Below are 22,535 nucleotides of genomic sequence, written 5' to 3'. Positions count from 1 at the left end.
TACACGTTAGTCTTGCTATTCAAAATGAGGTCCCTAGGCCAGCAGCATCAGCATCACCTAGAAACCTGTTAGAAATGCAGAATCTCCAATCCAGACCTTGCTAATTCAGGACGTGCATTTGAACGAGACGCACACTATAGCTGGAGAAGCACCGCTTTAAAGCTAAATATCATTTGATTCTTTTCCCCATCACAATCTTTCAAAGACGTGAAGATGGTTATCATGTCCTTCCAAGTACTTTTTTTTTCAAGGGGTAAATTCTCATTTCTTTCAATTGTTTCCTCATGTAAATGTTTGGATACTATATACTACAATATATATATTTTAAACCATGAACTGCTGTTAATCCAGATCTATCTGCACTTTTTTTCTTTTAACAGATGTAGAATTTAGAACACTGAATTTTGGCATGGAACTCCTTATACATGAATGCTAATATAAGGAAAAATATGTAATTTTAACCCTTGTATTTTAAAGAATTAAGAAGAAAAATGTGGTAAATCAGGATATATGTGTAGTAATTCTGAAAACAGAGAATAGTAAGATATTTGGTGTGCTGATTAAATGATGTAATTATTTCAAAGTAACACAAACCAGAATAAAAGAATAAATAGCTAAATTTTAACTATAACAGATTATGCAATATGAGAACATCCCCCTCTATCCATCTTTACACATGCTTCACCTTGACAAGCTGAGTTACATGCTGTTTCGGGTATAGGACTTGGCCTGCTTGCTTCTGCATTTTCACATAATATTCCCTCTCATTTGGAAAGTCCTTCCTTACTTTCTCTTTGTCGGTTCAAATAGCACTCAGTCTTTAAAACCCAGCTCAAATATCACCCTCTAGGAAGCCTCCTCTAATTCTCCCAGTCAAAAGTTCCCTCTCTTCCTCTTCTGAAAGACCTCAAGCTCTATCCATTATAGTTCTTTTGGGTGTGTCTTCTTCCTATTCAGTTTACTTGAATAAAGGATTAGCATCTAATGCACCTTTGTGTAGCTGTAATACCTTATATATAGTAAGACCTAAATAAACATTTATCAAACAAACAAAAAACAATAATAAATCCTTTATCATAAAAATATTAACATTTTTATCTGTTTTCTTACTTTGTATTCTCCAAATGCATCTGAAAATAACATTCTCTTAAAACATTTAAACCAACAATTCTTAACATCCCTTCAGTTCTTATTTCACTTCTGTTTTGTTATAGTTAGAGAAGTTGTAATATTAAGAGCTGCCAGTTGTGCACTGGCAAGCTCTTAGCCCACATGAAGGTTAACAAATAACTGTGTCATGAGCTGCTAAGGAATCAAAACGGAAAGTGAAAGAACTGTAGAAAGAATTAATATCAGATAATTACTTGGCCATATAAAGATAGTAATTTTCTATGCTGCCGTTCCAACTGTGACAGGCTGCTAACAGGTATACCAATAGGTAAGGTAAACTCACTGATATTTTAAGTAGTGATTCTTAAATATGTAGTTTCATGTTTTTATAAAGAAGTATTGGGATTTTGTCTTTATCCTTTCCTCCCTTATAAGAATTCATAAGTGGCTGTTTGACAACCTCAGACTTTCTGGATATTTTCTAATTATTTGTCCTCCCACCCATAATCTTCCTCTATTGTTCAAGGTTCTCAAACCCCACTCCCTACTTCAGTATTGCTTGATTCACTGCAAACAGGACTGATCTTCCCCTTCTCTGAATTCCTTTTACTTTTATAATCTGTATCATGCCAAGTAGGACTTCATAAACTCCATTATTTTGTTCAAACAGAAGCTTAATTTCTTCAAATGAATTAAGTTCAGTAAGTATATCCTCAGCTTCCTTTTTACCCTTCTTAGTATGACAAAGGGCAAATGCTTAGGATACAGATTAATAACTTTTCCCTCTGCCAAGTCATGTTTTAAACAGTAATTTATTAAGAAACTGCTTAAACTGTGAAATAAAAAATGCTACTCATCACTCGCAAAAAATATAGTACCCTAGAACAAACAAGGTATACAAACCTTATTTAGAGTTCTCTTTAAGTTACCTTACTTGTATTCCTTAAATGTCTGAGATATATGACAAAAATAAGTAAGCAAGTAAATGTGAGGCACAATAGGTTTTCATGCAACACTTTTTAGAACCTTTAATATTCTAGGAATGTCAAATGAAATCTTTCTCCAACTTACTTGACCAAGGAATCTATCTGTCCCTGAAACACCTATCTATAAATTGAACATGATTATCACTGTTCTAAGGACTGCAGTTTTAGAAACAGGATCTCGAATGTTTACCATACAGATACAGATCTATTAACAATAATTAAAAAAAAAAGATACATCTCAACTAAGATACATTTTTAACGTTTAAAAAAATCAAGAAATCACAAGATGAGTTCATCAACGTGGTTCATACTATTTAATATTTCATTGAATAGAAAGAGTATAGTCATTTATAGAATAAATTTGATTTTAATTTACCATATTTGCAATACAGAGACATAAAGGTTTACTGAATAAGGAATAAGAGAAAGGGGATATGATGTTTTGACTTCTTAGCTGTAAAAGTCTTCTTTTATGGTATGGTATAAAATATATTTTCTTCAAAGGTTTTCTCTATGATTTTAGATATTGTTGGTTTCTATTCCTGCTTTGTGTATCTGAATTAACACTAACCTTTTTTTTTTTCTTTGGAGAAATGTAAAAAATTATAGAAAAGTAGGGAGCATCCATCTTCCCACCATCTAGGCTGGAACACACAGTTGCTAAGTTTTGTCGTATTTGTTTCAGTCTCTTTTTCTTATAAATAGTACAACAGCAAATATCAACAGTTCTGCCATTCATTCAACAAGTACTTATCGAGCATGGACTCTGTGTTGCATTGTGCTAAGCACTGCACACTGAATGGTGGGTAAACCAGCCACATGACCTACTACTATGTATGCACCTTACAGCCTGGTAGGAGAACACAATCAAATAATCACAGAAATAGTTACAAACTGAGATGTTGTGTAAGTAAAGTACCAAGCAGCCTTTCTCAGCTGGGATTCCATGACAGGATTAAACCCTGCTGACAATGACGTGAGTGACTATTTTCTCATTCTCTTAAGACTGGTACTTAGCTAGTAGCATCCTAGAAGTATGTAATGAGAAGTTAATTCATTACATGCAATGGGTGTCTTAGGGCATTAGAAGCTGACTTTCAGAACCAGTAGAGAAGATACTTTGAGAAAGACCTGACCTAGTTTTTGGTGGTGGTGGTAGGTGAGGGGTTGGTCCAGAGAGCCAGTTACCTAAAAGTCTGTGTTGAAACGTGACTTTTAGGCCAGGGCTGGGGGAGCAAGGGTAGTAGTGTGAAATGTTGCCTTTCTAGGGAATAGCATATTGAAGGTCCTAAGGGACAAAGGAGCAGGCGACTTCGAAAAATTACAAGACCAAGACGGCTGATGTACAGAGAATGGGGGCAGGGAGGAATAACAAAACATGAAGTTGGAAAGACAAGCAGATGGTCAGGGACCAGAAAGGATGACTTAAACTGCATTACAAAAGATCACTGTGGCTCCAATGGGCTATAGAAATAAAAGTCGGTGAGGAAGATGAGTGATGGGAAAGGAGTAATTAAAGTGAGAGAAAACTGCTAGACTAGGTGGCGATGGCAGGAATGGAGAAAAGTAGACAGATTCGAGGAGTGTTTAAAGTATAAAGGCAGGGAGGTGTCCAGATGACTTGTGGGTTTTAGGTAGAGGATGATGCTGAATACTGGGGGAAAGGTCAGAGAGTAAGCACTGAAGTCTTTCCTAGGTTTGAGGTTTGTCTGAAGGAGATGTCAAGGAGGCAACTGCAGATGTGAATCTGGAGATGAGAAAGGGGTCTGGCTTATAGTTCCTTTATTAGAGGAAAGTGAGGGGGGATGGGCAGAGATCTCAAGCAGTCACTGAGCTTAGCACACATTAAGCAGCAAGATGTAAAAGCAAATTGGAAAAGAAGAAGTAAAACTGTCACTGTTTGCAGATGACATGATACTATACATAGAGAATCCTAAAGATGCTACCAGAAAACTACTAGAGCTAATCGATGAATTTGGTAAAGTAGCAGGATACAACATTAATGTACAGAAATCTCTTGCATTTCTATACACTAATGATGAAAAATCTGAAAGAAATTATGGAAACACTCCCATTTACCATTGCAACAAAAAGAATAAAATACCTAAGAATAAACCTACCTAGGGAGACAAAAGACAATTTTCTGTATGCAGAAAATTATAAGATACTGCTGAAAGAAATTAAAGATGATACAAACAGAGGGAGAGATATACCATGTTCTTGGACTGGAAGAATCAATATTGTGAAAATGACTATACTACCCAAAGCAATCTACAGACTCAATGCAATCCCTATCAAATTACCAATGGCATTTTTTACAGAACTAGAACAAAAAATCTTAAAATTTGTATGGAAACACAAAAGACCCCGAACAGCCAAAGCAGTCTTGAGGGAAAAAAATGGAGCTGGAGGAATCAGACTTCCTGACTTCAGACTATATTACAAAGCTACAGTAATCAAGACAATATGGTACTGGCACAAAACCAGAAATAGATCAATGGAACAGGATAGAAAGCCCAGAGATAAACCCACGCACCTATGATCAACTAATCTGTGACAAAGGAGGCAAGGATATACAATGGAGAAAAGACAGTCTCTTCAAAAAGTGGTGCTGGGGGCTTCCCTCGTGGTGCAGTGTTTGAGAGTCTGCCTGCCGATGCAGGGGACGTGGGTTCGTGCCCCGGTCCAGGAAGATCCCACATGCCGTGGAGCGGCTGGGCCTGTGAGCCATGGCCATTGAGCCTCCGCGTCGGAGACTGTGCTCCGCAACGGGAGAGGCCACGACAGTGAGAGGCCCGTGTACCGCAAAAAAAAAAAAAAAAAAAAAAAAGTGATGCCGGGAAAATTGGACAGCTACATGTAAAAGAATGAAATTAGAACACTCCCTAACACCATACACAAAAATAAACTCAAAATGGATTAGAGACCTAAATGTAAGACCAGACACTATAAAACTCTTAGAGGAAAACATAGGAAGAACACTCTTGGACATAAATTACAGCAAGATCCTTCTTGATCCACTTCCTAGAGTAATGGAAATAAAAACAAAAATAAACAAATGGGACCTAATGAAACTTCAAAGCTTTGCACAGAAAAGGAAACCATAAACAAGATGAAAAAACAACCCACAGAATGGGAGAAAATATTTGCAAACGAATCAACAGACAAAGGAATAATCTTCAAAATATATAAACAGCTCATGCAGCTCAGTATTAAGAAAAACAAACAACCCAATCAAAAAATGGGCAGAAGACCTAAATAGACATTTCTCCAAAGAAAACATACAGATGGCCAAGAGGCACACGAAAAGCTGCTCAACATCACTAATTATTAGAGAAATGCAAAACAAAACTACAATGAGGTATCACCTCAGACCAGTTAGAATGGGCATCATCAGAAAATCTACAAAAAACAAAAGCTGGAGAGGGTGTGGAGAAAAGGGAACCCTCCTGCACTGTTGGTGGGAATGTAAACTGATACAGACACTATGGAGAAAAGTATAGAGGGTCCTTAAAAATCTAAAAATAGAATTACCATATGACCCAGCAATCCCACTACTGGGCATATACCCAGAGAAAACCATAATTCAAAAAGACACATGCACCCCAATGTTCATTGCAGCACTATTTACAATAGCCAGGACATGGAAGCAACCTAAATGATCATCGACAGATGAATGGATAAAGAAGATGTGGTTCATATATACAATGGAATATTACTCAGCCATAAAAAGGAACAAAACTGGGTCATTTGTAGAGATATGGATGGATCCAGAGACTGTCATACAGAGTGAAATAAGCCAGAAAGAGAAAAACAAATATCGTATATTAATGCATATATGTGGAACCTAGAAAAATGGTACCGATGAACCGGTTTGCAGGGCAGAAATAGACACAGATGTAGAGAACAAATGTAGGGACACCAAGGGGGAAACTGGCGGGGGGCGGGTGGTGGTGGTGGGATGAATTGGGAGATTTAGATTGACATGTATACACTAATAGGTATAAAATGGGTAACTAATAAGAACCTGCTGTATAAAAAAATAAAATTAAATTAAAAAAAAAAGAAGCAAGATGTATATGCATAGTACATGTGTAATATATGGGGATATACATAAAAGAAAGACTAAGAAAAAAGGGTGAAAAAAGTAAGGGCAGTTTTCTTATTTGTTTTCCATTCTTATGTGAAAAATTGCTAAAGATAGTTACAGACACAGGTGTCCATAGAATATGCTATTGCTTCTTTATAAATGCTCTGTAATTTTTTTCAAGATGGTTCTAATTTATCTGATAATGTAAGTTCCAAAATTAAATACCCAGATGATATTAAATCATATAGCAATTTTCTTGTAAATATATTCAGATACAAAAACCCCATATAGGTCCTTTCTTTCCCTTTTTAATGATTTCTGGTATTTTCACTTTACCCTCTGTATAAATTAACCTGACTTCACAATTTTCATATTTTTGCATTACTTTGGAGACATATAAATATTATCATCAAAATTATATGGTGTTATTTAACTAAAAACTACCAGTATGTGAGCCACTCTGTTTAAATTATTACTAAAATTCTAAAATCAAGTTTATAGCTGGGTGGTTTGAATATATGGCACACTGAATTTTCAGCTTTGCTGACTTTTTGGAGGTGTTACTATAAATCAAACACCAAATAATGTCCTTGCTGAAAAAAGGCAAGAAAATTACAGTTAGTGCTTTAATAGAGATAAACACGCCTATCTTATATTTCTGTGCTTGAATATATATGGTCCTAGATTTATTCTTTAATTTAAACCAATTATTGGAATGCATTTATAATCTGTTATTCAATTTCTTACATACCAGTTAGCAATGTCCTTGTGAGCTACTAAATTTTGAAGAAATGCTTGTAATCCTAATTGTCTATCTTCTAAAAAGTCGGCATTGTAATTATCTTTAAACCAGCGTTTTGGTGGAAGTGCTAATCGAAAGCCTGGAAACATCTCTTTTAACTGAAAAAGAAGAAAAAAGAAGATACAATGTTCAACTCAATTATATGAATTCTACAAAATCTATCCTGTTGACTATGTGAAACTATTCACATAACAAGCTTACAATAAAAGAATTAAATTCAGCTATGCTTTTTATGCCTTGGTTGTTTTATTTCTTGATTTCTACCAGTTGTGTATGCATAGGAGTTACAGTTGCTCCCTGTCCCTGCTAACACGTGGCATTGCCTGTCTTTTTAATGTCAGCCATTCCAGTGGGTGTGTAGTAGTATTTCATTGTGGCTTTAATTTACATTCCTCTCTTGACAAATGGTGTTAAGTATCTTCTCATGTGCTTGGATCTGCATATCTTCTTTGGCGAATTATCTATTTAAATCTTCTGAACCCTCTGCTTTTAAAAAACTGGGTTACTTGTCTTTTAAGTTGTCAGAGTTCTTTATATATTCTAGATAGAAGGCCTCTGTCAGATATATGTATGACAAATATATTCTCCCAGACTGTGGCTTGATTTTTCATGTTAACCATCTTAACAGAGCACATTTAAAAAAATTTAATGTTACCTAATTCATCCACTTCTCTTTTATGGTTTATGTTTTTTTAGATGCTATTTAAAAAATCGTTGCTCACTCCAAGGTTACAAAAATTTTCTTCCACGTTTTTTCCTAAGATGTTTATAGTCTTAGCTTTTACATTTTGGCTTATGATCAATTTTGCATATTTGGCTTAAATTTTACTTTCTTAGGAAAGACTTTTCCACCTTTTATGCTAGGTTAGATTTCCCTTTATACACTCTGATCAAGTGACTATAACTGGATAACAAGTTACCTCAAAACTCAGTGGTGTAAAATAACCATTTATTAGGCCATGGACTCTGTGGGCTGGTAATTCGTACAGGGAATGGTGAGGATGGGTTGTTTTGTCACAATGAGTTAGAACCTCAGCTGGAAACTTGAAGCTGGGAACTGGAAGCCACTGAAGTTCGTTCCCACATATTTATACTGGATCATGCTGCTTGTTGGCTGAGACATTAGCTGGGGCTGTCAGTCACAAGCCTAACATGGCCTCTCCATGTATCTTGGACTTTCTCACAGCATATAGTCTGGGTTTCAAAGGGGAGCATCCCAAAAGAGAAAGCCAGGATGAAGCTGTATGCTTCTTATGATCTAGCCTCATCATCCCACAGCATCAGTTCCACTGTCCTCTATTGGTTAGATCAGTCACAAGCTCACCCACGTTCAAGGGGGAGAGGAAACAGATTCTACTTCTTGACAGTCAGCGGCAAGATTCTGGAAGAGCATATGGGACTGAGAGTATTGCTGCATACATTTTTAGAAAAGACAATCTGCCACACATTCTCAAATCATTAATTTGTTTTTTAAATGACATTTATCACGATGTAAATTAAGTAACGTTTATTTAATTTTGGACTCTTCTACCAGACCAGTCTCCTAAACCTTGGTTGCACATTGGAATCGCCCAAGGAATACAGACACTTTGTGAGGGCTCTACTGTAGAACAGCTCCCTCTTTTCTGAGGATAATTAATGAGGATCTTGTATTAATGACTGTGTCCTATCTCTGATATATTTGCATTTAATTAGTTGGGATATGGCCTGGGCATTGTAATTTTAAAAAGTTTTCCGGGGAAGTCCAAAGTACAGCTAAGACTTAGAATCATTTTACATTGCAATGACTGTCTTATTCATAGTTGCACCCCCAATGTTTAGTATAATGCCTGCTATATTACAAGCAGCCAACAATCTATGTTCAATAAATGAATGAGATGAAATCATGTACTGTTCAAATTTCTATGCTTATATATAAGACAAAATATCACAATGTAAGAAAAAAGACTAGCAAAAGAGAAAATTCACAGGGTAAAATGCGAAATAAAAATATAAAACAAAAATTCTGTCTATATTTCTATTCTGAAAACGCTGATTTGATTTCAAGATGTAAACAGATAATTTTGGCCTTGGAGTCTGGTCGTTTACTGTGTACGCAATGCAAGTAATAAAAGCCATAAGGAGAAAATAAAAATAGTCTTTTTTATTAATTTCAAGCTTTAAAATTTAAATGTCACATATGTCCACATGCATGGTTAGGTTTTTTTCCCCTAAAAAAATAATCCTCAGAAAAGAGTGAGTTGTTCCACAATTGAGCCCTCACAAAGTGTTTATATTATGAGTGCTTACTCAATAACTTTATTTTGAACAAAGGACAATTTGGGAACTATACATTTGCTTGAAATAACTTTAGTAAAGGCTAGTTTTGTTTTGTTTTTGCGGTACGTGGGCCTCTCACTGTTGTGGCCTCTCCAGTTGCAGAGCACAGGTTCTGGACGTGCAGGCTCAGTGGCCATGGCTCACGGGCCCAGCCGCTCCACGGCATGTGTGATCTTCTCAGACCGGGACACGAACCCATGTCCCCTGCATCGGCAGGCGGACTCTCAACCACTGCGCCACCAGGGAAGCCCAAGGCTAGTTTTTATATTTCATTAAATTAAACATTAATAGATTTCCTGTGAAATGACATCATAATAGGCATTTGATGTTTCCATAAAAAGCCTTTAAAAAAGTAATACACAGAATTTTTGGATTAAGTTGGAGAACTGAGTACACTCATCTAATTCTCTCTTTCTGAAGCCCTGCTAAAACTACAGTGAAGAGAAAAAAAAAAAAAAAAACATAAAACAACATACTGGAAACCAAAAAGTAGAGAGGAGAGTAGCAACTGACTCAGGAGAGTGAAGAAAACCCAAAGTGCAGAAAAATTTATACCAGGTTTATACTTACAGACACCTCAAATTGCTCACAAACTGGCAGCACAAGGCAGGAGATTGGAAAACACTTCTCTGGAGAGTCTGATCAATCCGACAGGAAAGACCTTAAGATCCTGACATCAGAAGTTCTCCAACACAGTCCACCTTCCCCATTACACAGTGAGTCTTAAAGTCAACGTAAGCCTCACCCATGGAGTAAGAGATTCCAATCAGCTTTTAGTACCCAACTTTTAATCATGACTAGACAACCAGAAAGAATTACTACACACTATTACTTAACATGGAAGACAAAGACAGACAGAAAAAAAGTAACTCAGAGAACACAGACAACACAAGGAGAAAAAAACCCATAAAATAATAAAAATACAAATAAAAACAATCACTAATACACTCAATGGATTAAGATACTACATTCAAGAAATAAGAATAAAATGACCAAAACCAGGGACATTCAGAGAACAAAAAGGTTGTTTTAGAAAGAAATAAGGAAATCTCCTTCAAAATAGCAAAAAAGAAAAAGGTACTAAAGAAAGGGGAGGAAAAGATCTGGAACCAGCCCAAATGCCTGTTTTACAAGAAAGGTTACAGAAAGAGGGAACTGACAACACAGAAGGGAGGAATTCATTAATAAAGCAGTTCAAAAGCATTTTTCTGATCTGAACCACATGGGTTGCCCACAGAGTGTACAAGATAATAGAAGAAAAGAACTTTACAAAAAGTCACTGTGAAATTTCAAATTAATTACACAGAGAAGATTCAACAGACTTCCAAAGAAGAAAAAAACAGGTGACATACAAATGATCAGGAGCAAGAATAGCTTTGGGCTTCTCAAGGGTAATACTCAACACTAAAAGTGAGATGAAAATAGCTTAATGTCTTCAAAATTCTGGAAAAAAAAATTCCAATCTATAATTCTATACCTAGCCCACATTTCAGTCAAGTATGAAAACTGCATGAGAATATTTAGAGACATGTGGGGTCTGAAAGACATCACTTCCCATGTAATCTTCCTCAAGAAGCTACTAGGGGATTAGTTCTACTAAAAGGAAAGAGTAATTCAAGAAAGAAGACATGAGATAAAGGAAATAAAGTCCAACAAAGGAAAAAAGTGAAAAAAATCCCCAGAAAGACAGTAAAAGGCGAACTTAGGACACTACTTATGAACTGCCTGATGTCAATCAGTTCAGGACAGTTCAGGACAGTGTGACCCAAGAGACAGACATGTTGAGGATTACCACTGAATTTCTTTTTAATGAGAGGATCAAATACTTGGCTGAGCTTAGCCCAGATTTTCATATGAGCTTGGCTTGTCTTGACAGTGAGCTGATAATGGTTCTGCTCCCTGCCTATGCTCTGCTGTGTGGAACCAACTGAGAATAATCATTTTACCTCACAGAAATACTCAGCTTTGACCTACTCTGCAACCTGGAAGTAGAAAATAGCGAGCTTTTAAGTAGAATATAGAGAAAACCCTACACTCATGGCCATATTCCTGCAAATTATTCATCACCAGCCTGCCCTACAACCCTGCCAGATGCCTCAACTCTGAAAAGCTCTATGTGTTCCAGATCTTGCTCATGACTTTGCCCTCTGACTTTCCCAGAAGAGGCTCTTAAAAACTCCTAGAGAAGCTGAAGCCAGCTTCCAGATTATAACCCAGGAGATTAAAAAAAGAGGAATAAAAAAAAGACTAGGGTTCTATAGAAAATTTTCTTCCTAAACAGTGTTATTTTAACTATGTTAAATAATTTTCATATTGTCAATTGACTATTTTTTTCCTCCTAGTATAGATAAATGGAAAACAGAAACTCTTCAACGTTAGAATCAGATCTATATAGTTTCTATATAATACCAAATTCCTAGCACAGTGCTGAACTCTCATTTCACAAATACTTCATGATTGGTTTTATAAAATGAAAGATCCTAAGATGTTACTTTATTTTTAACAATTACAGAAATAATAACTACCATTTAAACTGTGTGGCTGCTGGTGCTTGACACACATTTTTGATTCTTGCCAGTAAAATCAGGTGATGGGTGGAGCTCTTTCTGGTACCTAGAAGACTGACACAGACACTTATCAATTTTAAGTGCCCAACTCAGAGTATCAAGGAGATATTTACTAGATTTAAATTAAACTTCTACTAACATCTTTCTTCAAAAGCTTAAGAGCTATCTAAATCTCAGCTTGCCTAAGATGAATATTTTGGCAATAAAGATGAATCTAGAGAGACCAAGGGACGTAAACACTAAATAATAGTTGAGTCCTGAAAAGAAAAATAAGAAGTCATAAAGGATGAAATAGCTCAAAATTGAATCTATTAGAAACTGTATGAACAAAAATTATAACAATTTCATAAGAAAGCTAGGAATTCCACTTTAGTATCTGGTAACCTCATGAATTACTTTGGTCCTCTTGTTTGTTTAATCATTAAAAAAAATAAACAGAAGTAAAGAATTACAGGTCTTAAAATCGTGAATATAAGAAGAACTCAGAAACAGAAAATAAAATTTACATATAATGGTAGAAATATATTAGAAATAATACTTTTAAGTATTTTGACATGTTGCAAAAAGTCATCTTAACAATACCTTAATTAAGGCTAAAATAGTTTAGCATTTTATATTTTATCTTTTCATTCAAACTGAGGTTTTCAGAAATGGTAGAAACTTTTTGGCATCCGGGCAGTTGCGAAGTCACATAAATGGAGTTTCCCACCACCAAACATTTTAAGAATATACCAACTTGAGAAGTTCTGAGTGTCCAGGAAGAAGGTGGGGGGAGGTGGCAGATGGGAAAGAATAGGACCAGTAAAGTTTCCTCTACTAAACATATGTCAAAATTAGGGAATAATTTGTGATCCAAGTTCAGCTTACTTGGCCTCTCAGAAGTATCATAAATCACTTGCTTCTTTTGGAAAAATGCTCTTTCTCTTGGTTTCTTAAATACCAATTACCCCCACCTGCCCCACCTGATTTCTCTCCAGCTCTGTGAACGCCTCAGCTGCTGTTTTTCTACTGAACTCTTACTGCAATTAACTCAATGAATTCCCTAGTGTTGGAAATTTAGGTTGGTTCTAATTTTTTAACTATTAAAAACAAAATAAAACATGAACAAAGAAAACAAAAATACATAAAGCATCATGATAAGTATCCTTAGGGCTAAATCTTGCTCATATCCATAATTTATTATATAGGATAAATCCCAGAAATGTGATTGTGTCAAAATTATGCTCAGCTTTAGGGTGTCCTCTAGGAAGACTCATGTTTCCAACAATGGATAATACCATTTAAAGCCTGTCAACTTGACAGGTGAAAAATTGTTTAATTTTCTTTTCTTGGAGTACTTGTGATAGTAATTTATTGGTCATTTATATTTCTTCTGTGGATTACCCCATTCATATCATTTGCTGAATTTTCTATTTTTTTTGTTACTTATTTTTAAGGGTACTTAATATACTGAGGTTTATTATTATCGTCTTTGTCTATTTCACAAGTGCAGTGGGCAGAATTCTAGATGGCCCTGTGACCTTTGCCCTTGGTGTTGCCTCTGTGTTTTGTTTTTACACAGGAAAAGATTCTGTAGATGCAATTAAGGTTACTATTCAGTTGACCTTAAGATAGGAAAATTATCTAGGTGCGCCTAACCTTATCACATGAGTTCTATAAGGGTAAAAGTTTCTTCCTGGCTGGTGACAGATGACAAAGTCAGAGATATTCAAAGCACAAGAGGGACTTGACCATCTCTTCCTGACTTTGAAGATGGAAGGGCCATGTGCAAGGGCTGAAGAACAGTCTTTATGAGCCAAGAACAACTTTTGGCTGACAACTAGCAAGGAAACAGGGACCTTGGTCTCACAACCACGAGAAACCAAACTCTGCCAACAACCAGAATGACACTGGAAGCTGATCCTTTTCCAGACCCTCCAGGTAAGAGGCCAGTCAAGCCAACAGCTTGATTTTGACCTTGTTTGATCTTAAGCAGCAAACCCAGCTGAGCACTCCAAATCTCTAGATAATGAACAGGTTTTAAGCCACAGTTTGTGATAATTTGTTATACAGCAATAGAAACCTAACACAATGTGCTAAATTTTTCTTTCTTGTTCTTTTGTAGTCATATGATTTAGGGGATCTTATTATACATATACATCTTTTCAAACTCACAAGATTATATAAATAATCACTTATATCTCTGTTGCCAATTTTAAGGTTTTCACATTTTTAATATTAAAAATAATTTTTTGCTTCCAATAAAAGGAAGTTATGTGTAGGGATGGGACTTTGAACTATTACAGTTAAATGAAACAGTCAATTTTATTTGGAAATAGCAAAGACTTGACTTCGCTCAAATAATTAACAAGGAAGAAAAAACACAAATATAACAGAACTCCAGGAACAGATAATAATTGAAAACTGAAAAGTCAGTTTTAGATTTATTAAAGTACTTACTTTATCATTAAGCCTAGAGAAGTCAGTGTATCTTCTAAAAACTACCCAGCTTTCTTCTGGACTCTTCTTTACTAGTATTTTATATACCTATGCAGATAGAGTGAGAAACAGAGAGTTTTAAAATATATTTATGTAAAAATATTTAAAAATTCAAACCAAATAATTTAAAAACTTTTATTTGACAACCCAGATCATAACAATATGTAAAAAATATCAGAAATAAAGACCATCAAATGTTCAAATAATCTAATGTAGGTACCAAAAGCAAGATTTTTTCTTAAGAAACATGACTGACATATTTGAGGCAAAACGCTTTTTTGCTGAACACTAATAATAAATAAACTTATCAGCCTTCAAAATATATTTTATGCTAATATATTCTAAAATGAATAAAAGAATCAATCATGCTTGAAAAAAGTTTGAAAAATCTTGTCTTATACAGTCAACTTAATTTTTAAATTCAGTAACTGCCAAGCAAAGTTTTCAAATAAATTAGATGATGTTTTAATCTTCAAAGCTGAAATACAAGGTAAAAAATACCCATATTAAAGTTTACATTTATATAATTATGTACAATTATCTAGGCTATTGAATAGAAAAACTTGGTTGAAGCAAGTCAATATTTTAAAAAGCATATAAGAAAAAGCTAGATCCTATTTTTCATAAGTATAATTTTGGAAGTACTACTTGTAACAGAATCTCAGAGAAACATCTGGTAGTTTTCGGTACAGTGTTTTGAGCTAAACTATATACATGACATATGAAAAGTACTCAGTAACTATCTATCGAATGAGTGAAACTCTCTTAAAAGGAGTAACTTTTTTTCTTAAAGTCTGCTGTGCAGTAACTTTCAATTGTAGCTCTAGAACTCCACTCTAACCACATGTGGCTATAGAACACTCAAAATGTGACTAGTCCAAATGGACATGTACTGTGAGTGTAATACAGACCAGATTTCAAAGACTTAGTATGAAAAAAGATGTAAAAATATGTCATTCAAATGATTATATACTGGTTACATGTTGAAATTATATTTTAAGTGTATTAGGTTAAACAAAATACATTACTAAATATAATTTCACCAGTTTCTTTTTACTTTTTCTTAACATGGCTACTAGGAAGTATTAAATTACAAATATGACTCATATCATAATCCTATTGGATGATCTAGAGACAATTCATTATTTAGGGACTGTAGATCATCCTTACCATTTGATTTTTCTCCCTTACAGACTTCTTTTTCAGCTTTGAAGGGAGTCAGCAAGGGTAAGGATGAATCCCTTTGTTTTGAAGTAAAACATAAGTAATTTATCTTTATTACATTTAAAGGTGAGGAAGAAAATTATTTGGATACCCTGTAAAGTCTCCAGACAGCCCTGATGTAAAATAGTCACGAAGGGGATACAAAGAAAACATTCTTTTTAGGAGTTACTAATTTATGTTGACTTCAAAACTTTTGACTATGAATAACTGATGCATGATACAAGTCAACTTCATATGATAATTAGGTTTATCTATACATAATACATACCAACTTTATTTTCCTGTTTTAAAAAATGAGCCCTTTTCTAACTAAGCCACTCTTTGCAGTGGTCCCTAAACACTCCTGTTTCTCTAGGAAAAACAAAGAGGTGTTCATTTTCTTTTCTAGAAAGCTCTCCTACTTTTCTACTTAAGTAGTGCTTTCAATGAAAACTTTATGGACAATATTGATCATTGCCTCCTCTATGTTCTAATAGCAGTTATTGTCTCTACTCTTTATTTGAAACTTAGTATATACTACTTTGTACTGTCTATCTTGTTATGTACTCCCTGTTTTAAGTAAACAACAACAAATGTAGATGCATACACTAATCATAAGATACACACAGAAAAGTGCCAAAATCTTAAGTATATAACTTAATGAATTTTCACAGAGTACACACACCATGTAACTAGTACCAAGAGCAAGAAACAAAACATTACCAAAGAAGTCCACTTCATGACTCTTTCCCGATCCGACTCACCACCCCTCCTAGTCACTTTTTGTTTTTAATCACTTTTCAAAGGCTTGACACTCTCTATATAAGATCTTGCCAGTTTGTCCTAATACTTTCTTCAGTTAAGAGATCAATTTAAAGAAATATACCAAGGTAAAATTATTTTACAAACCTAAGACTCCCAAGCTTGTAACTCCAGCTTAGACTTCTACCCTAAACACAATACCGTATATATATATAGAGATATAAAATACATATGTGTGTACACACTCACATGCACATACACATACCTGACATCTCCATTTTGATGTCTAACAAACATCTCAAACCTAGCACTTCCCAAAACAAATCCTGATCTTCCCCTCAAAATTTGCCATCTAGTTAAATGGCAACTCTATTCTTCACATTGTTTGGACCAAAAACTTCGGGATCACCTTTGATTTCTCCATCTACCACGTCCCAAGGCTCTACCTTCAAAATATATCCAGAATCTGATCACTTCTTAGGACCTCTTCCACCACCTGGTCCATGGCACCATCATGTCTCCCACGGATTACTGCAGGAACTTAACTGCCTCCTGCCTCTAATCTTCCCCCACAAAAATCTAATCTCAATTCAGCAGCCAATTTTAAAGGCTCATGCGAGCCTTTAAAAAAATTAAGTCAGATCATCTGACTTTTCCTTTTAAAACATTTTCAAGATTCCCATCTCATGCAGAGTAAAATCTAAAGGCCTTATAAAGGCTAGGTACTCTACTTGATCTGGGTGTCACACTCGCCTGCCTTTACTTGTTACCTCAGTTCGTACATCTCTTCCCATCGCTTATTCTCCTGTCAGCCACAAGGGTCTTGGCAGTTATGCCACCTGTCTGGAAAGCTTTCCCCCCAGATATTCCCACACTAACATTTTAGTACTAACATCTTTTCTGTGAGGCCATGACTGACAACGCTATTTAAATTGCAACTCCAGTTTCAAGAAACTCTGCATTTCCTTCCCCTCTTTTATTCCTCCCTATAGCACTTATCACCATGTGACATACTAGCATTAAAAAAAAAAAAAAATACTTATCTATCTTTCATTCACTCAGTCGAGTTGCTGTCCCAACATTACCTGGAAGAGGGCCTGGCACATAACAGGTACTCCAAAAATGTCAAATTAACAAATAAACGACTATGACTAATTTCATATTTGCCACATTTCTTCCTCTGTATTGTCTTGAAAGAGTTTATATTTATATATCACTGCCTTCAATTTGCCTATGAACTTTTCACACGTCACCTCAATGAATGCTCCTTCCTTCGTATGGAAGGTAGGTCAATGTAAGGAAACGAGCCACCAATTTATTATAATTTCCAAAAAATCACTCGCAAAAAAGTCAGGTCCATGCAGATTTCCCATCATATCATCAGTCTTACAATATTTGAACTCTAAAGACTGCCTCTTCATAAATTATGTCAGTACTTGTTTTTTGACGGTCCTTCCATACTATCATAAATTTACAGCATGAAATGTTGAAATAAATAGGAAATCATTACTTCAAGAAAATCCAAGAGAAAAAACTAACAGTTTGAAAGAATAAGTTTATAAATGAATTTAATTTAGCAAGGTCACTGGATGCATAAATATATAATAACATATGAGACCAAAATATATAAACTAGCAAAGAACAAATAGAAAACATTATGTCAAGAACCTCAAATGACATCCATACCCAGAAATAAATCTTACCAAAAGATGTACGACGTCTGCCCTGAAAACTACAAAATATTATTAAAAGAATGTTAAAGACTTAAATAAATGGCTTAGGTTCATAGATTCAAAGACTTAGTACTGTAAATATGTCAGTTCTCCCTAGATAGATTCAATACAATCCCAATGCAAAGGGCCAAGACAATCCTGAAGAGGAACAGCAAAGCTAGAGTAATTAAGTTACCAGATGTCAAGACTATCATCAGGCTTTAGTAATCAAGACAGTGTGGAATTGGTAAAGCAGGGAAAAATGGAACACAGAATCAGACCCATACATTTATGGTCACCTGACTTATGACGTAGGCAACAGAGTAAATGCAGAGGAGAAAGAGTTGTCTTTTCAGTAAAAATTTGACTTTAGGGAGAAAAAAAATGTGTCTTGACCCTGACCTCACACCATGGACAAAAAAGCAATTCCAGATGGTTTACAGAACTAACTGTGAAAGGTTCAACAATAAAGCTTTTAGAAGAAAACATAGGACAACATATTTTTAACCTAAGAGGAGGCAGATTTTATTTTATTTATTTTTAATAAATTTATTTATTTTATTTATTTATTTTTGGCTGTGTCGGGTCTTCGCTGCTGTGTGTGGGCTTTCCCTAGTTGTGGCGAGTGGGGGCTACTCTTCGTTGTGGTGTGCGGGCTTCTCATTGTGGTGGCTTCTCTTTTTGCGGAGCACAGGCTCTAGGTGTACGGGCTTCAGTAGTTGTGGCTCACAGGCTCAGTAGTTGTGGCGCACGGGTTTAGTTGTTCTGCGGCATGTGGGATCTTCCTGGACCAGGGCTCGAACCCGTGTCCCCAGCATTGGCAGGCGTTTTCCTAATCACTGAGCCACCAGGGAAGCCTGAGGCAGATTTTAAAAAGTGCTAAGTGTAAAAGAAATTTAATATACTGGACTATATTAAAACTAAGAACTCTTGTTTATCAAATGCACCATTAACAAAGGCAAACCACAGAGGGAGAGATGATAGTCACAATACACGTTCTGAAAAAGGACTTATGCCCAAAATGCAAAGAAAACTACAAATCAAAGTGGAAAAGGCTTTCTAAAAGAAAAATGAACAAAGGTCTCAAACAGACACTTCAGAAGAGAATATCCAAATGGCCCAAAAAAAAGTCTTAAATGCAAATTAAAACCACAATATGGTATCATTCTACCCACTAGAATAGCTAAAATGAAAAAGACAGAAAAATACCACATGTGGGGAAGATGTGGAGTAACTGGAACTCTCATACACTACTTAAAGGAGTATAACTTAGTACAACCACTCTGGTACATTGTTCATCAGTATCTTCTAAAGCTGGGCAGATGATCCAACAATTTTACTCCTAGGGAGCTATCAAAAAGAAATGAGTTCATGTGTTTACTGAGTGACAAGTACTGAAAGGTTCACAGCAGTAGTATTTGTAAGAGTCCCAAACTGGAAATTATCTAAATGCTCCTTAACAGTAGATAAACAGTGGATAAACTGTAGTATATTCACATAAAGGAATAGCATCAGTAATAAAAATGAGCTGCCTACAATTACATGCAAAATCAAGGATGAATCTTACAAACATAATGCTGAAGAGACCATACCCAAGAGTACATACTCCATAATTCCACTTACATAAAGTACAAAAATAGGCAAAATTAATCTAGGCTAATAGGAGAGTGGGTATTGACTGACAGAGAGCATGGGGGGAGGCTTTTGGGCTGTTGTAATGGTCTGTTCTTGATTTGTGTGCTAGTTTCACAGCTGTGACTGGTTTGTGAAAATTCGTTCAAGTAAAGCAAAAGTTCACTACGGCATGACAACTTAAGGGGTATAAACCATTTGAATTTTATGTTCAAGAAATTACAAGTATAGGCTAACATCACTTAACACAAGTTTAGAACACAGGCTAATCAATTTTTCATCTTCTACTGATGTACCGCAGAAGTCAATACTCACAGTAAATTTAGCTCTTTCTTCCATCACCTCATAACCCAGGATAATAGGTGTAGAAGGTCTATCTTCCAAATTCACTGTTTCAGGATTTTGTTCTTCACTTTCTCTTGGTCTAGCAGAATACTCAATGGAAGAATCTGCACCTGTAAATTTAGTCCTAATGAGGGGACTGCTACAGACAGATGAAGTGCTTTCCATTTGATCAGGTACACTTGTCTGTTTAAAATTACCCATATTTGAGTCTTCTAACTGGCCTTTGGAAGAGTTTGAGCTTGTTGAGATACTCCCAAAAGAAGAACTTCTTTGGTTTCTGTTGGTTGCAAAACTGGAAGCAGAGTTCCCTATTGGCATAGGAACTGGGACATAAGGAGTTGCCATCTTCTTTTGGCTTTTGCAACAAACCTGCACACTTCTGTGTTCAAACAATTAGAGAACTAGTAATATGCAATCCATTATTTTCTTCTTAGGAATTCACTACCTAAAAATGAGAAGAACATATAGAAAGATTAGTCTTTAATCGGGAGCATTATCCAAAAAAACCCAAAATGCTCATATCCATTTCTTTTAATTTCGTGACACTCTATTACTTTATTTGGAATGAAAACATGCCCCAAACCTCTTCCTTTAATCCCAAAATGTCATCTCTAAGAACTCCCGTTTTTAAGGTAAGGAGAGCAGAAGTATTCGCACCCTTTTTCTTGACCTTGATCCTTTTTTACCCACTTTATTTCTTCGTGATGGATTTCTATAACGACCATTGTAACCTGATCTCATCTATATGAGTTGCAAAGAGGAAAAGTGATAAAGACCGTCCAGAAACTTTATTCTCTGCTTAGGATCCTGACACTACTAAATACAGTACAGGGAGGGAAGGGTAAAGGGAAGGAAAGAAAGGGAGAAGAATTATTCATATTTCCTTCTGATTTAATTAGTGAAACTGAACAATTACGCTGAGTAATGATAGTGAGCCAGAAGCTTAGACACCTTGTAAGATTAATAACAGTTCTTAAAGCAACGATTTATTAAACCCAGGATCAAATGGATTTAAAAAAAAACTTAGTCAAATTACATTAATCAGATAAACCCCAAAGAACATTAAACTTATGTCCAAAAAGATTAAATGAATAAAAGTTTAAATATTCTTCAGTTTGTAGATCATCACTAATTCTGCTACGCCATAAAGTGCAGGTACGTAACAAATCTTCAAAACTCATACTCGGTAAGCTCTGTTGTCAAAAGGACGAGTTTATCTTGCCTCAGAATAATTTCGTAATGATACGAAGAAAAAAGCTTTACCACTAAGTTGTTAACTAATAAACTAAGAAATGGAGATAACTACAGACCAGGGAAATGTCACATAAGAGGTCTGCCTATCCAATTACATCTACGCAACCCTACTGGTGAGAAAGGTAGGAAACAAGCCGCTCAGACTCTGACAGATGCTGCAATAAAATTTTTAACCCAGCACGTGGCTCTGGGCTACCTTCCCCATCATCAAAGATTCAGGAAACTTGAGGTGCTGATTCACCGCTCCTCGGTTCCGCCAGATGGCCTCCCCAAAAAGAAGTAAATAAAAGTCTGAAATCTCAACCTCCTCACCGCCTGTAAGGTCGCCCCGCCTCCAGCCATTCAAATGAATACCTGAGGCCGCAGGGCTGGCGTGGGGGGCGCTAAGACAAATACAGCCATTTACCTTGTAAAGACGTGAGCGCTACCCAAACGTTAGAAAAACGTACTGAGCTCATTAAGAGTGTCTCCACTTTTGCCTTGGCATCCACATGCTCTGAGGACGAACATCTCAGTGCTACTCTGGAAAACCAAGGGCAGGTGAAGTGTCCCGAGCCTGAGCAACACGGTGGGCGAGAGAAGTCGGTGGCGAGAGCAAAGTGCAGAAGCCCGGGCTTAGCTCGACCCCAGGAGTGTCTGGTCGGTGTCTGATCATGCCAAGGGTCTTCGGCTCGGTGGATGGCAAGACTCACAGCTCCCGGACCTCCTTGGGGCCCCAAGACGGTCCCGCCTCCGCCGCTCGGTGCGCAGCCAGCGCCTCCCAGACGCCGGGTGGAGTTGGCGGTGGCCTGAGGTTGGCCTGGAGCTCCTGCGGCGTACGCCCACCCTCCTGGGGAGCCGGCCCGCCGCCAGCCAACCGCGGGGGCGCAGGTGTCACTGCACGAGCGCCCAGGACAGCGCCCGCTGCCCGGTCCCTACCTTAGTCCGCTCCGCGATCCAGCTCGGGCGCGCTTCCCTGGGACGGTTAAATCCGACCCTCCTTAACCGCAGCTTTCCGTCTCCACCCACCACACCGAGAGGCCTCACGTGACCCCCCTTCCAGAAAACAGCTGCTCCCTGCCTCTGCCCGCCTCCGCCCGGGCCACAGGGCGCAGGATCCCGGCTAGGTGGAGGGCGGGGTTGGGCGGGGGCCGCCGCTCCAGGAAGTGACGTCACGCCAAAGTGCGCCGGCCCCCAGAGGCGCAGGCGGGAGTTGTGGGGCTAGGGGTCTTTGGCAGCTAGGTTGAAACTAGTTTTGTGGTAAGAATTTTACCTTCTTTTCCACAGCTTTATTTT

At 36.7% G+C, this 22,535-nt stretch overlaps 1 protein-coding gene across 1 annotated transcript in view; it reads right to left on the bottom strand.

Moving 5' to 3' along the window:
* The window catches only part of SNX16 (sorting nexin 16), a 35,531-nt gene extending 13,221 nt beyond the window's left edge, over positions 1 to 22,310 (bottom strand). The window contains exons 1-4 of the mRNA XM_082674569.1: positions 22,179 to 22,310; positions 19,977 to 20,451; positions 14,314 to 14,400; positions 6,938 to 7,086 (exon numbers count right to left, since the gene is read on the bottom strand). Coding sequence (XP_082530695.1) covers positions 6,938 to 7,086; positions 14,314 to 14,400; positions 19,977 to 20,351 — 611 coding nt within the window. The 5' untranslated portion in view covers positions 20,352 to 20,451; positions 22,179 to 22,310. The remainder of the gene's footprint in view (positions 1 to 6,937; positions 7,087 to 14,313; positions 14,401 to 19,976; positions 20,452 to 22,178) is intronic.
* Between the last annotated feature and the right edge of the window lie 225 nt (positions 22,311 to 22,535).

The sequence above is a fragment of the Grampus griseus genome (genome assembly GCF_964374135.1).
Source record: "Grampus griseus genome assembly, chromosome: 17".
NCBI lineage: Eukaryota > Metazoa > Chordata > Mammalia > Artiodactyla > Delphinidae > Grampus > Grampus griseus.
This window is presented reverse-complemented; position numbering and strand designations above follow the sequence as displayed.